At 49.5% G+C, this 16,906-nt stretch overlaps 1 protein-coding gene across 1 annotated transcript in view; it reads right to left on the bottom strand.

The window, feature by feature from the left end:
- Positions 1 to 5,532: 5,532 nt before the first annotated feature.
- Positions 5,533 to 16,906, bottom strand: part of LOC144718562 (disks large-associated protein 1-like) — a 36,095-nt gene continuing 24,721 nt past the window's right edge. The window contains exons 7-11 of the mRNA XM_078593933.1: positions 16,019 to 16,171; positions 15,407 to 15,822; positions 13,754 to 13,845; positions 11,562 to 11,714; positions 5,533 to 9,820 (exon numbers count right to left, since the gene is read on the bottom strand). Of these exons, the coding sequence (XP_078450059.1) occupies positions 9,581 to 9,820; positions 11,562 to 11,714; positions 13,754 to 13,845; positions 15,407 to 15,822; positions 16,019 to 16,171 (1,054 nt within the window). The 3' untranslated portion in view covers positions 5,533 to 9,580. The remainder of the gene's footprint in view (positions 9,821 to 11,561; positions 11,715 to 13,753; positions 13,846 to 15,406; positions 15,823 to 16,018; positions 16,172 to 16,906) is intronic.

The following is a 16,906-nucleotide window of genomic DNA, read 5'->3' as shown; positions in this document are numbered from 1 at the left end:
GAGGGGAGAGGGGTTGGTGAAAGTGTGCGTGTGTGTGTGTATTTAGGAGAGTGTGTGTGTAGTGGATAGGAGGTGCGTGTGTGTGTCAGTCGTCCAGTTCCGGCCTTCATAGTTGCTCGCTAACGGCCCTTTCCCCAAAAGTTGTTGTAGAATATACGGGAATATCTTAGTATGTGTGTGAGGACATGTTTCAGTGTGTCTGTACATATTTACCAATGTCTATGTATGTGTCCCTCTGTATGCTTGCATATGTATATCTGCCTCTTTGTATTTTTTTTTATATCTGTGTATGTACGTCTATGTGTGTATGTAGGCGTCTTGTATCTGTGTATGACTCTGTATATATCTGTATTTTTGTCTTTGTATCTTTGTCTTTCTGTGTGTATCGGTAGTGTAGCGGTTAGCGCGCCACGCTACGAACCCATCGACCCAACCAACACCGGTGACGATTATCTGAACCGGTCCTGGGCCTCTCCTAGGTCGACTCAGCCTCAAATGAGTACCTGGTGCGGTGTGTAAACATCGCCACTGGGGAGACAAAGGCGGCCGGGTGTGGTGCTGGCCACCCACCCCCCTCGTGTGCCATGTCGGCCTTCATAGGTGCTCGCTAATAGCACTTGCCCCCACGGCATGTTAAGGCTACACGGGGGATCTTTGTCTCTGTCTCTATTTTCCCCCTTTTGAGACTGCGGTTTGTTGAAAGCTGTGGTCGTCATGACCACCCCTCGTGAAACCCCTCTCCTGAATTTAACAGCGCTCAATGAATGGCCTCGTGTGAGGGGGGTGGGGGGGGCCTGTGGGGGGGGGGGTTGTGGAGGTGGGTGGGGTGGGGGTCACGGCCCATGCACAGAGGTCACCGTGGGACAAGAGCTGAATATTGAAGGACTAATTTTAAAAATGAGACTTTGACTTTCGTACATGCCCAGACCAACACCAACACGCCAACAACATTCAACCAGCGGCGCGATGACAGAATGACACATTCATTTTTCTTCGTCTTCACGATGCAACCAACACAACAAATCAGGTGTTATTCATAATATAGGTTTTTGGGTCAGATCGCGTTATTTATAAATGGGTCGTCACCCTCCACCACCCGACACGGCCAAACAGTAAAATGTGTCACGTTTTTCAAAGGACAAAATAATTCACTTCTTTAGCCCACCGGTGTGTTGAAGAGAGAATCAACAGCAGTTTTTTATTTGAGTACGACGTTTCGCTGGTGATTACAATCAGCTTCATCGGGCAAGAATGGTGAAGCTCTCCTGTTGCTTCCGGTCTTAAATAGAGCAGCAGCAGGGTGACGTCATCATTTAATTCAATTCAATCTGGTGCAGTGATTCGAGGCAAAGAGGGGGAGGGTATTGTAATTATATAGATTGGTAATCATTCAATGGTTATTCATTGGTATGTTTCCCTTATAAGGAATTTTAATTGTATTTATTTAATAATACGCTTCCAGGCCGCACTAAGCCTGTAGCTGTCAGAGCTATTTAAGTTATTTCTGTTTCTCTCAATTTCAATGGATTCTCTAATTAGTCTTGGCCGGTAAAAATTAGTTTTACACAACACTTCAACGTTATCAAAATCAATTGAGTGTCCTTGTTGACAAGCATGCTCTATCACTGCCGACAGCTGTGTTTGAGATAATTTAATGTTTCTTTAGTGTTCTTTTAATCTTACGCTGATGTTGCGTCCCGTCTGTCCAATATAGCATCTGCCACATAAAAAATGAATCATATATACACACATTTATAAATAACGCGATCTGACCCAAAAACCTATATTATGAATAATATTGGTCGAGAAAGCCTCCGTGTTAAATTCAGGTGTTGTCAACCAGCAGAGGGCAGTGGGAGAAACACCAATTGTTGTACTGTACTATGCCTCGACGTCCTATGCTCCCCCACCTTCACCAACCCGCGTTGATCAGCGTGGCGAGGCACGGTCAAATCACCCAGAGCCGGCCCAGCCATTAAGCGACCCTTGCAATTGCAAAGGGCCCCGTGGCCAGCAGAGGGCCCCCTAGAGTCACTGCTAGCTAGTGGGTGAAAACAATCATACATCAAAGGGGCCTCCAACCAAATTTTGCTTAGGGCCCCCAAAGGTCTAGGGCCTGTTCTGAAATCACCCCTCACGGAAATGCACGGTGTGCGGGGGACCTCATCCAGCAGCGGCGGTACACACACGTGATCCGTGACGATATGAAAACGACGGTGGAGTCAGACAATACAACGCAGTGGGAACGTCACCGCACCGCTGGACGCGTTGATGCGGGAAGGCTCGCAGGCTAATGGATTTGAATGTGGTATTATATGTGCAGTACTGTATATATTTTGGGTAAAATGGAAAGGAACTTAAAATTTTCGGAGCTACGAGTGTCGCGCCCTAACACGATGGGTGTTTCTGGGCCCTGCCACGGAAACGTGGAAACATTGATCACCATCGAATTATCCATCACCCGCTATGATTAGCAATAAAGACAAAACACTCATGAATTCAATGGGAAAATATTGGTCCAGAAGGCAGTTAAGGCCGAGGGATATGCATGTCATTGCTTTCCATAGTTACGTCTTTATTATGATTGTATATGTTTAAGTTATATACATCATATGATATATATATTTTAAATAGTGGTGAGACAGAACCTTGTGTCTTTGTGTGTATCGGTCTAGTGGTTAGCGCGCTGCACTACGAACCCGGCGACCCGAGTTCGATTCCCGCTCACGGCCAACACCGGTGACGATTATCTGAACCGGTCCTGGGCCTCCCCTAGGTCGACTCAGCCTCAAATGAGTACCTGGTGCGGTGTGTAAACATCGCCACTGGGGAGACAAAGGCGGGCCGGGTGTGGTGAACGGCCACTCACCCCTTCGCGCGCCGTGCCGGCCTTCGTGCGTGCTCGCTAACAGCGCTCTGTATTGTTAATTTATGGAAGGTGGTGTGATGTCTGGGTCTGCCTGCAGTGAGTGAATGAATGAATGACTGAATGAATCAGCCACCCCCCATCACCACCCCCCCTTTGCCGTGATGTTGCTTTATGCTCCGGGGCCGAGCATCGCCGCTGGACGTGCGGCGCAAAGCGGACGCCGCGGAATTCGAACCAAGAACAACTTGGGCGACAAAACAAACCCTGCGGAGGTGGGACGTTGAAGATCCTCTGACGCCCCACGGAACTCGTTGTGCCCCCCACCAACCTCCGCTTCTCCTCAGTTGCCCCTAAGGCGATGGAACATCACTGACCCTTGAGATCAGATCCGCTGAGTCAATCTCCACCTTCAAATCTCATTTAAAAACTATTCAAAAGGGTCTTAAAAATCTGGCTTCAATTCCCTCCTCTACTCTCCCACCTGGTATATCCCGTCCCTTGAATGCTCTCCATGCTGCTCTGATGTTTTCTATATACGCACATTGTTTTTTTTTCTTCACGCACGTAGTTTGTTTTAGTATGTATAATATTGAATACTTTTTACTGTTCAGTGCTTCGAGCGTGGGAAAAGCGCTATATAAATAAAATGCATTATTATGAAATCGCCCTCGCCGTCGAAGCGCATAACGCCACTCAAAGAATGAAGAGTTGCGCGATGCAATACAAACGAGGCTCAAAGGGGAATTTGACCGCGTGCGTGTGCGTGTACATCAAGGTCATCGGTGACCATCCTGGACTGATGAGTTGAGACGTGGGCCTGCGGTGAATTTAGCACGGAGGCTTCCGTGACCAAATGTTACGATTTGTAAATTGACGTGGGGTCAGATTGCGTAAGATCTGCACCGTTAGACCCTCCTCTCCCCACCTGACACGCTCCCGAATCGTATCGTCTGGAAACTGCCGGACGATGCCGGTTGTAATCACCAGCAAAAAAAACGTCGTGCCACACTGCTAAACGGCAGACCGAAGCAGTAATAAACTGGCAAGATTGTTGATGTGACACGTGTTAATTGGAGTAAATCATTTGGTCCACTATTTAGTCATTCAATGCAGACGTGATAGTGCCCTTTCCAATATTACCAGGTCAGCCAATCGTTGAGCTCAGTGCCATGTCCTGTACATTTCGCAGATTTTCCACTTCCAGTCCGCCGTTCAGTGATCGCCATCTGCGTCCCCGCCTATGAAGTCAACTGCTTCGCGATGATGAGTCGCGCTTTGGTCTTTGGTGTGAGTAGCGAGTCATCGTCGTCGTCGTCATCCTCGTCGTCGTCGTTACGCTTGACTTTCATCAACTCATGGTAATCTTTGGCTACACGAAACGCGGTTTAACACGTAGTAGGCGGCTTTCGCGACCAATATCATCCATAATACATGTTTTTTTTGGGTTAGATCGCATGAATATATAAATGTGTGTCGTTAAACCCGCCACCACCCGACACAGCCAATTAGTAATGTTTTGTCACGTAAACAGAGCATGCCAATTCGTTATTAGTGCAGCACGCCGGTGTGTTGGAGAGAAAATCCACAACATTTATAATTTGAGTCCGACGTTTCGCCAGTAATGACAACTAGCTTCATTAAATCTAACCGGCTGTCTCGCCAGGAATTACAACTCTCCAACACACCGGTGTTGCTGTACTAGTAACGAATTGGCCACGTTCTGTTTATGTGACAAAACATTACTAATTGGCTGTGTCGGGTGGTGGCGGGTTTAACGACACATTTATATATTTACGCGATCTAACGCAAAAACAAAACTGTGTTATGGATGAACGAAACACGTTGATAAACACTCCTATCGACACACGCATTTTTTTCTCTCGCTGATGTCGTGAACAAAATAAACGCTCGTGAGATATTTCATAGTTTCCAGAGACTCGGGAGACCAACGGGACGTCGTGGATGTCGCATCTGTCAATCGCAAAGGTGCCCTTTTTTATTACACGCTTTTATTTAACTCACTTCGTCTGTTGTATCCTCAAAAAGGAAATCTTGTAACTCAATTGTTACACACTTCCCAATGTGCTATCGACTGCAAACTTCGTATAGCTATGTCATACTGATGACAACACGATATGCTATTATAAAAAATCCAAAACATGTATTTTAAAACTTTTTACACGCTTTTATTTAACTTATTGTATGTGTTGCATCCAAAAATCTTGTAACTCAATTTCAACCGTATTCCCAATGTCGTATCGACTGCAAACTTCGTATAGCTATGTCATACTGATGACAATACTATATTCTATTATAAAAAATAAATTTTATATTTTTAAACAATCGTTTTAACTGCTCTAATTGTCGACGCTCAACTCACGTTGCCTGTAAATCACCACGGTCCCTGACGTCACGGCAAGCCTGGGGGAGCCACGCCCAGGGGCGGGGGATGTGGAAGGAGGGGAGGGACGATGGGGGAAGGGGGCAGGGGCAGCTCGGACAGTACATTTCATTAAAGCGTGTTTAAAGAAAAAAAGTATTTTTAAATATTTTATTACTTTACATAATTATATCTCGGGGGGTCCGGGCATTGACAGATCTTCTGTGGGATGACTCTCACAGACCACTCAAGTGCAAAACACATTAAGTCTCACCAGAGCGTCCAAACCTTTCATTCTTTTTATTTACGTATTCATTTTACCAGCAAATATTATAAGATATGAAATCAAACGCACGCTTACTGATATGAGGCATGATACTGAACCACCCCAACCTCCCAGAATAAAACCAACCGAACTTGATTTCAAGTAAACTGAACACTACATCAAAATATATTTTAAATAAATATAGTCTTACTTTCGAGTAATAAATTAAATTGAATCATAAAGCGCTGTGCCCGGGTGTGCGTGCGTGTACGTATGCATATTTGTGCGCGCGCGTGTGTGTGTGTGTGTAAATGTGTGCGTGTGTGTGTGTAAATGTGTGTGTGTGTGTGTAAATGTGTGCGTGTGTGTGTGTGTGTAAATGTGTGTGTGTAAACGTGTGCGTGTGTAAATGTGTGTGTGTGTGTGTAAATGTGTGCGTGTGATTGACAGCTCAGCGCTCATTAAATACAGACGTTACCGCGACGCGATGGTGCGGTACACATCACGGGAGGAGGGTTTTCTAAGCGCAAAAAGCCGGAACGAGTCACGAACTTCACGATAGTAGAACCATGCAAGTTCAAAGTCCTAGGTCCCCATTTCAAAATCTAGAAGAGGCATACGCACACACAACTGCCTAATCGCCCATCCACCCGTCCGTCTGTCTTTGCCAGTCCCGTTCGCCTCTACACTCACAAAGTTCATACTTTATTGGTATTATAATACACGGGCGTACGCAGTTCTGCAACAACAAAAAAAAGACGTGGGGAGGGGGAAAAATACATCGTGTGAGTCACTTTTACCCCACATCCCTGACCCAGAGTACAGGCTACACACTAATATGGTGGGTTCATGGGCGTGCGTGCAGGTCAAAACATTTAGAGAATTGCCGTTAGCATCGCCACCGTCCTTGTCAACATTGTGGTGACGATTATTGCCGTCGATGTTACGTATTGGCATTGGCCGCAATCGTCTGCTTCGTATCGCATAACAAAGGACAATATTGAGCATGTAGCTATCTCTGGTAGTGGTAGTGGCTTGTTTTTTTTGCTTCATATATATACTGTATATATGTATATTTCATGTATGTATATTACGAGATTATATACATATTAGATGGCAAGAGTACATATGGCACTTTGTAGAATGTCAAAAAACATTAAACTTAACGGCGGGACCGTGGGTAATCACGCCATCGGTGTAGACCCATTTCAACACCCAGTTCACTATGAATACAAAACCCAGGCGCTGGTGGCATGGATTCATTCAATTGTGCAATATGCTTTTCTGTGTGTGTGTATAACTATGTATAGTGTGTGTTTTGATGCGTGTGCGGTAGTGAAGTGATTTGCGCGCTGCTCTACAAACCCGGCGACCCGAGTTTGATTCCCGCTCACGGCCAACACCGGTGACGATTATCTGTACCGGTCCCGGGCCTCTCCTAGGTCGACTCAGCCTCAAATGGGTACTTGGTGCGGTGTGTAAACATCGCCACTGGGGAGATAAAGGCGGTCGGGCGTGGTACTGGCCACCCACCCCCTCGTGTAGCGTTCCGGCCTTCATAGGTGCTCGCTAACAGCACTTTCCCCAAGTCTGTTAAGGCTATACGGGGGATCTTTGTTTTTTTGTATGAATGAGCCGATCCAGCACCTCCCCCTAGGTCGACCTTAAATTAGTACCTTGTGCGGTGTGTAAACATCAGCACCAGGGAGACAAAGGCGGCTGGGTGTGGTGTTTGCCACCCGCCCCCTTGTGTTCTGTGTGGGTCTTCATAGGTGATCGATAACAACACCTGCCCCAACGGCCTGTTGAAGGCTGTACGGGGGGGGATCTTTGACTTTGTATATGAAATGCGTGTGTATGTGCGAAGCTCTGGTGCAGAGGTTCACACAACGCACTATGAACCCGAATAACATGGGGTTCGACTCCAGGTCAAAGATAAAATCAGTCGCATTAAGTGTTATCTGAACCTGTCCTTGGCTTTCCCTATGTCGATTCCGACTTAAATAGGTACCTAATGCAGTTGAACATCAGTACTGGAGCAACAAACGTGGCCAGGCATGACGCTAGCCCATATTTACGAGGAATATTGATGTGTCAGAATGTCGACGGCTGTGCTTATGGATATGCTTGCATATCTGCCCATACATGTATGCACCGCGAATGTTTGCGTACATGGTTTGAGTTGCTTTAAACTGTTTATTTTTTATTAAAACTATTTTTTTTATATTACCAGGTAAGGCCCGCTGAGCTACGTAGCTGTTTTCAGAAGTGACCTGACTGATCATGTGGAAATTTATAGCAGCCAGACGCTCTAAACGCATGTTTCTAAATGCAGAGGGGAAAAAATAAACCGGAGGACCCGGAGAAAAACCCACGTGACCAAGAACATGCAAACTCCAAATATACAACAGGCATCAGCGTAGGGATCGAGTCCATGACCTCCTGTATACCAGGCGAGGTAGTTAACATCTCGCCCCCACGGCACCCTCTTTGGGCACGCACTGCCGCACCGCCACAGTGTGTGCCCCAAGTGTTCGCGCACTCTCAGAGTGTTTAAACATCTGGGCTACCCCCAGCGTGGGGGGTTGGTGGCCTGCCCAGCACTCCGTGTCGTCACCACCAGCACCGACCGGCCGTGACACCGCACACGGTGGTGGCGAGTGCACGATACGCGTGCGGAGGGCGAGCTTGGCGAATTGCGGGGTCCCAACTTATACAACCCCCCCCCCCCCGCATCGCTCACCCTCCCGCCGGGTCGTCTTCTACTTGTGGATGGAGGGAACCTCCTAAAAAACACACATTGGGTCAAAACAAACTCGCTCTATTGGAGTTGTAAGCCTTGGAGGTGGGGTGTGGGGGGTGGTTGGGTAGTGGGCCTTGATGGGCCCCCATCGAATTGCTCAGAAATGTCTGCATTTACATTTGTGCTCTGGCGTTTTGTGTGACTTTGCGTAACTTTCATGTTAAATTCTCCTGTAGTGAGCCGATGTGGTCCTCTTGCCGTTAATGTGAATTGAAATGCAATATGGCCTGAAAGAATGCGTGCATGATATGGTACAGGGCTTTTCATTCTGTTTTTCTCATGGCTATTAGTGGGGGGAGGGGGCGGGGTGATAACTACCGTACGAAAAATGCAAAGATGGTTACTCCAGGGTGCGAAAAGGCCTTCACAAAACACTTTGGGCCCAGAGTGCGTGTGGGCACAGCGGCGGCAGAGCGATGGGTCGCACGTTCTGCGCAAGATTGTCCCCTCGATAGCGGAGGTTCATGAATACCCTGTACTGTTCGCAAACGGACGCCTGCCCGTGGCCCAGCTTCAGCGCCGGGTATGGCCGTGTGGTTATGAATAAATGTGTCACGAGGCGTGGGATTGGAGCCACTGTTTGCCAAGCCCTGCTTCCCGTTGGCACCAAAAAAAGGCTTAGAAAACGAGATTTCGCCAACACTGCTCAGCAACGCGGTTTGGTTTAAAGGAGCGTTGTTTTAGGGACGTTTTTTTGTTCAGTGTAAATTTTTGTTTGGCAGATTTTTCTGATTCCTAACCTACAACATTGGGGCTAGGAGATGGCCTCTGTTCGGCAGCAGGAAAGTTTGGCACAAATAAAGAACTGAGAAGAAGAACAACAACAACCAAACAGACACGCTTACGAGTAGATAAGTACAATGGGTGAAGATAATGGAGAGAAGCATAGTGATTGTGAACAACCATTTTAGTTATAGCCCAAGTACAGAAAAAGAAAACCGAAAAGAACAGAACTCAAATGTCAACTTCACATCCCATAGTAGTGTCCCAGGAAGCCGTCGCCCATGACTGTCTGCCAGAGCTCATTTACTCCACTTAAGCCAACGGCTTAGCCTGGGGCCACACCCCAGCCTACAACTGAGTCTGGGCCCACACTTTGGCCTATCGCCTGAACTGGAGCCAGGCGATAGGCCTGCCATGAGCTCATACTCCAAGCCTATAAACTACCCTGTGCCCACACTCCGGCCTAAAGCCAGCCCCCAGCAACAGTCCGAACTAGGGCCACACGCCATTCTACAGACTGGCATGAGCCCACACTCTGGTCTAAAGCCGCGTCTGGGCCTCAGGCATGAACGAAGCCTCCACGCTGCTGGCCTTCTCCATGCGCGCGGCGCGGTCCGCCGCCGCCGCCACGCCCCCGGCGCCCAGCGGGCCCTCGGCGCCCTCCAGCCAGCCCCGCGGCCGGCTGTCGAAGTCCACAGATCGCTGCCGGCAGGGGAAGGACGGCAACGAGCCCTTGGGTGGTTTCTTGGGCACCGGAGGCGGTACCTTCCGCTCCTCGCGGAAGAAAGCGGCGCGCCGCTCCTCCACCATCAGCGGCGGCGGTAGCATGTGCAGAGGCGGCAGCGGCGGCGAGGAGCTCCGGGACGACTTGGACTCTTCCAGGGGAGACGGCGCCCTCTTGTCTGCCTGGGCGGTTGGGGCCACCCTCCTGTCGTCCTGCTCTCGCTGAACAGCAGAGGAATAATACAAAGATTAAATATAGCATATATAATGATACATATGCAGAATAAATATTGGCTGTGATGAGCGGGAAGCTGGCACTTTTCGGACACAGATGTGGGATGGGCAACAACAGGAAAATTAAAAGTGCGTTGTTCTGGAAAAATGGAATGAGCCGGAAAAAGAGGAAGACCTAACAGAGAAGGCTTGACGGCATAAGAGCTTGGTGCAAGGAAGATGTGACACTACTTGAGCATATTGGCACAAGACAGAGGAAAGTGGAAAAATGTGATGAAATATGCTGTGAACACATACGGCTATCTGCCCATGGATCGTGATGATTACATATAGCAGCTATATTGATCAAATGAACTGGGGCAGTGGTGCTTATTTTATGTTTACGATTATATTCATGTTATAATTTAATAATAGGACAATCACTGTTGACTTTTACGAGATTGTTAATTATTTTATCAGCCTTGGAAGACTGACGGACTGAGTCGATTCCTGATCTGGACTTGGAAATAGTCAACCCATGCTACCTGTAGAAAATGTACACATACGTACAACTTTCCACAAAACACAAGGTGAAACACGAGGACAATGGATTCGAATATGAGATTCACCTGCCTGTGATTAAAATAGGTTCTCAAGTGTAGCGATTTTCGAGGTGTCAGCCTGGTCAACAATAGCTAATATAGAGACTCGTTGAGTTATACAGAGACCCACAGACTCACATAGAGACATAGAGACTATAATAAAGACCCAAAGACTTACACAGATTGAAATGTGATGACACAAGGCTCTCAAGTGTACCGAGTTGATGGTCTAAGCCTGCTCACGAAGACGGCATGAGCAAACCCATCAAAATAAATTGGGGTTTTCACACAACATGGAAACATTTCACCTCTGAGAATGAAAAACATTGCAATTTGACAACCTTGGGAAAAAAATTAATCCCTATTCCAGGCATGTGGTAAGTGCATCGCCACGTGTGTAGATTCAAAGTGATCTCGGAAGCAGTTCTACAATATCTCCCTCTGCGGGACGCTTTCTGAGACACGCGGTGACGCATGGACTCCTGTGAGAGTTCTCAGGACATGATGCCGATGTGCATTTCCAGCCCTTCTCTCAAGCCACTGCCGGACGAGTGCCTTTCCACGCCACGTCGGGGTGTTTTTACAACATTGGTGAAGATGAGGAGCAAAGACGCCAGAGCACAGAGAAGATCACAGCAATGGATTCTGCTGCAGTGTCCCCTGCCCACACTGTAGCCTCGCAGCAGCAGCCTAGGACACCAGTTTGTGTGTATGTTGAACTTTTTTTTCGCACTGTACGTAGTCAATCCTTGCTAATTGGAGGTGGTCACTCATCTAAGCCCTATCCAGGCGCCTCCGATACGAGACCAGGCGCACTGCAGGTGATTTGTTTATAAGTTGGATGCCGACAACGCAACTGCAATCAAATCGTGGACAAAGCCAAACAAATAGTACAAATTCAACCCTGCGGATAATTGCACGAACCCCACACCCCCCCTCCCTCAACTACCGTCCCCACGACCAGCGGCGGCACCGGTACTCGCCTTGCGGTCGCCGTTCTCGGCCGCTTTCCAGTCGTTCGCTCGGAGCTGCAGCAGCTCGTCGAACTTGAGGCTGATCTCCTCGATGGAGAGCTGCAGCGTTTCCCAGAAGCGTGCCATCTCCTGCGACGTAGCCCACGCGTCCGCGCCAGGGTCCTGGGGGCAGCCGGGGACACGAAGCGGGAGGCCCCCAGAGGAGGGGCAGTTGATGCGATTAGATAAACACAGCGGTGGGGAAACCTCCTTCTTGCCAAAGATCGGGGGCACCAGGGTGGTGAGATGTTAACTACCTCGCCTGGTATACAGGAGGTGGTGGGTTCGATCCTGACCTATTTATATATAGAAAAACATTACATATATTTGTATTATTATTATTATTATTCTTTTACCAGGTAAGGCCCACTGAGCTACATAGCTCTTTTTCAGAAGCGACCTGACCACAAATGATAGCTCAACGACCACGGGGAGAACATGCAAACTCCAAATTTACAGGCATCAGGGTCGGGATCAAACCCACAATCCCCCCGTAGTCGCATGGATTTTTGAAGAGAACTTAGAAGTAGCTCTGTGAAATCCGCTTCTATGGGCCATTCTTTTAAACGAAGGGTTGCAGTGCTCTGCGAGAGAGCCTAACTGATTTTTCATTTTGCGATGTGACAATGATAGTACAAACAGGATAACATTTGATAAAACATATTTTTGTTGTTTAACAAAAATATCAGTGATTGGCCAATCTGAAGTCACTATAGCCTCTAACCCTAACCTTATAACACTGACCACTAAAGAAAACCATGAAGACAGCTGCAATTCCATCCCCACTGATGATATAAAGGGAGAGATTCCTCAAACTTTTCAGGCTTAGGTTGCGTGAAAGAGCAATCCGCAGCAGCGGCCAGCTCACTTAATTCATCTTAATCCTGACGGCAGCTTTTGTTAACCCATTCACGGTCCCCATTCTCCCCCCCCACTCCGCAGACTTGCATCCCAAGCGGCAAACGAGAGTGCGGCAGTGATTTATGGTCACATTGCGGTGGCGTCTCAGTTTATGCTAATCATGCGCCCAGACGATCGGAAACATCCTCACCGCGACCGCCACGGTCGGGACCTCGCGTCCCATTTGCGTTTGGCCCTTATTTTGTCTCTGCCGTTTGATGCGCAATTAGCCGCAATGAAGATAAAAATTATTTGCCCAAGGGGTTTTGAGTCACGCAATCCTCCTCCCGAGGCACAGGCGAGCGAAAGGCCGCCTGCGAAAGCCCTCGCTCGCAACGCAAATAAACTGCGGCACAGCGGAATGAAGGAATAACGCCGAGTGCGTAACGAGCAAATGCCGACGGATGAACGTGCAGCTGTACAATCAGTGGGCGTATAAGATTTCCATCTCCCCCATCACCACCACCACCGCCACCATTGGCCATAGAGACTCCGTGATTATCATCACGGAATCTGGGTTGGGATGCAATTTGAGGAAAAATTGGTTATTTCTTATCATGGGACCTTTTTTCAAGTATCAAAGTATGAAAAATAAGAATAGGTTTTACCCTTTCTGGCAATAAAACAGGAGGTGTTAAGTTGTTCAAACACCAAATAGTTACCTTTTTCAAGGAATCAAGTCTGCATTAACCACACGTACTTGTGGTGAACATGCAAACAAACATGCTCTGATAATGTATGCATTGTCTTTGAAACTGGTGTTGGCCAATCAGTGTTTGGTGTTTGAACATATTATTTCTTGTCTTGCTTTTACCGTATTGATTGCGTTGCTTCTCTCTTTTGTATTGCTCCGTCTCATTTGTACGATTTTTTGTTCCACTCCATTAGGCTAAACGTGACAATTGTCACATAATTTGAAAACAATCTGCGTCAAAAACATCATCGTTTCTCGCGAGCGGCATTCTACGCATGTAGCGCGAGTGCAATCATCTATTTTAATCGATGAAGAAGAAGTTACTGAACGGGGTATATACATTGAAACGTTGTGTTGTCGGGTCGACACAATTCTCCCATTCTGGTACCCGATTCGTGCGGCTAAAAAACAGCTGCAGTGACACACGACGAGCGTTTGCCGGCCATTTTCTAAACGGTAGGCCGAGTGAAACGGAGGTCACGGGGTCACGTGCCGCCCGCGTGCTGTGGCCTCCCCCGCCCCTGCTGGTGGGACTGTGTGTGTGCGCGACGTCGCGGCAGCGGCTCACCGTGCACTGGTAACACAGCTCGTGGAACTGCTGGAACTTCTCCGTCATGAGCTCGTGGGCGCTGCCCACGGCGTTGGCGATCTTGCCGAGCACTGCCGGAGGGGCAAGGAGCCGGAGTTAAAACAACGACCACGTCCCTTCATCGGTGTCATCAGAATCTTTTTTTAGACCGGAGGAATCTGATAAGCGTGAAGCTCTGCTTCACACCACATGTCCAGTATGGGTGGGCCGGCATCATCATCCTCAGCCGTGCTCTATCCACGGCTGGATGCAGCCTACTCACACACACCAACACGTCACTCGCAGGAGGAGGTCTGTTGTTGACTACCCGACAAAGTTATTGAATTTTTTTAGCTCTTGAGATGCGATGGGCTGGCTCAATGCCTGATTTGCGAGTCCAGCATCCAGCCAGGTAAACAATAGCGTGGCAATGATAATTCCATGTTTTGCTTCAATAGAGGACTAATGAATGAGTCCCCTCTATTGAAGCCTCGTCATCGTGTCCATGTGCAATCACGTCAAAGTGTTTTTGTGCCACTCATTTCACTTTCATTGAAAGCGACACAGGTGCTCTTTGTTGCTAAAGTGGAATAATGACGACTGCCACCCCACCGTGCAACACAACTACAGGCAGCACCACCACAACCACTGCCACCATCAGAACCACAGCACCACCACAACCACTGCCACCATCAGAACCATAGCACCACCACAACCACTGCCACCATCGCAGCCACAGCACCACCACAACCACTGCCAACATCATAACCACAGCACGGCCACAATCACTGCTACCATCACAACCACAGCACCACCACCACCAACCACCACAGACAGACAGCACCACTCCTAAACTCATGTCTTTACAACTTCTTCTTGTGTTTAGTTTGTTGTCGATTCCCCGCACCTCCAATGAGCACGGTTGGCTATGTACGGTGCGAATGAAGTTCAACAAACAAACATCCTTACCACCTAAACCATACTAATTTGAGGCCGAGTCGACTTAGGGGAGGCCCAGGACCGGTTCAGATAACCGTCACTGGCGTTGGCTGTGGAGCGGAAATTGAACTCGGGTCGTCGAGTTCGTAATTCAGCGTTTAACCACTGTGCCACTGCTCCCCACCTCCGCCACCAGAACCAGGACTGCCACCTTCCACCACCACAAGGACATGAGGTATCGTACCTCGGTTAAAACTGTTTTGTGTGAGCAAATGCCTCCATCCACAGGAGTCTTCTAATTGACTACATTTAGTGATCCCCGCAGGACCACGGGCATGAGCAGAGTAGGCTTATTCAGGCGGGCTCCAAGTGTCCATCCCTGCCACCCGATTTACCATACCCACAATCCCTCATTACTCACTAGCAGAGCAAGACTTAAGGGTAGAAGTAGTATTCATTCAAGAATTACACCTCCAAAACAGCTTGGAGAGAGAAAGAGAGGTGAGGGGTGGGGGGGAGATGGAAAAGTCTGACAGAACAAAACACAGTCCAAGGGAAAGTTCGACGGACGCACTGAACGGCTGACCCGGGCCTGTCATGTGGAACCCTAAATATGTGGCAGAAAAATGTGTCACGGGGATGGACGGGTGACATTCTTGTGGGCAAAAACACCACGAACACCACCAGCAGCAGCAGCACGAGCACTCCACCCACCTTCCTGCGGGAGCTCATTCTCGCGGGCTTCTCGCTCCATCTGGTGGCACCACCCCTCCATGCGCTCCCGCTCCGCGCGCAGCAACCGAGCAAACCACGGCCCGTCGTGCCGGGACAGATGGTGCGGGGGGGGCGGCACCGGCGGCGGCGGCGGTGGCGGCGGCGGCGGCGGAGGCGGTGGCGGAGGCGGTGGCGGAGGCGGTGGCAGCATGAAGGGCAGCGGCACGGGCGATGGCCCCATCGCGTCGTTGGGCATCCACGGCTCGGGGGGCGGTAGCCCCGCCGGGTCAAAATCTGCCAGGCTGTCGTCCAGCTCCACCTCCGCCTGCCGCTGGATCTGCGCGAAGCGGGGGCTGCCGCCGTGGTAGTGGTGGTGGTGGTTCGGTCGCGCCGGCTCAGGCCCGGCGGGGGCCACGCTCGGGGGGGGCGGCCCAGGCGAGCCGTGGGCCGCGGTGCCGGCGGTGGCGTAGCCACGCGTCACGTGCGGGTGCGCGGCGACGGCGGCCGCCGCCGCCACCGCGGCTTCGGCGGCCGCGGCCACGGCGGCGGCGGCGGCGGCGGAAGCCGAGGCGGATGCGGAGGCGGCGAGGGCGTCGGAGTCGGAGCTCCGGCGTGGGGGAGGGGGAGGGGGGGGGCGGCTTGAGGCCGCGGTAAGAGTGGACGCGGTCCAGGCCGCCGGTTGCCGGCGCCGGCGTGTCACCCTCGTACAGGTTCGCCTGCACGCTCGCCGAGATGCTGTTGGAGCGCGCGAAGCGGTGGTGGGACCTGGGGGCGGAGAGGGGATGCCGGCTCAGCCTGCGAGGTGGCCAGGAGGTGGAAGTACATGTTGCACGTGAACACGTTGCGGTTGTTTAATTGTATTTGACCGGGTAAGAAGGCCCCCTGGGCTATACAGCTCTTTTTGAGAAGGGACCTGACCACAAATGATAGCTCAACGAAGTGGCTTATCACGTGGAAATGTATAACGTGTGTTGATTCTAAATGTGGAGGGAAAAACAGGAGGAGCCAGAGAAAATTCCACGCGATCACGGAGAGAACATGCAAACTCCAAATATGTAGACGTCAGGGTCAGGATCGAACCCACGACCTCCTGTTAATCAGGCGAGGTAGTTAACATCTCGCCAACGTTTAATATCAAGGCAGCAATGCCGACCGAACTCTTTGGGAGAATTTTCTCACGACTCCTAAGCCTCTGCAATGCATTGTTTTAGTTTGGCTGTTAGGCCAAGTGGGCTCGTGAACCCGTCCGTGTGGAATTGGCCAAACATCCCAATACAGGAACCTTCTGAAAAGGTGTTTTTGGACCCAGTGAGTATTTCTTGGATAAACATAGGACATTATAATAATTATGATACTTTTTTTTAAATCCCTTCAAATCATCTCGATGTTGCATGTCGCCTTCAAGCGGCACATCTCTTTGAGACGTGGCCGCGTTAGGACGATTCATGAATTCCAATCGTTTCATGAGAGTCAGGTTCCTATACGCTCCGAGCCGGAATG

The sequence above is a fragment of the Lampetra planeri genome, chromosome 5 (assembly GCF_965212315.1).
Source record: "Lampetra planeri chromosome 5, kcLamPlan1.2.h2, whole genome shotgun sequence".
NCBI lineage: Eukaryota > Metazoa > Chordata > Hyperoartia > Petromyzontiformes > Petromyzontidae > Lampetra > Lampetra planeri.
Note: the sequence above shows the minus strand (reverse complement) of the source record. Positions and strands in the feature narration are given on the sequence as shown.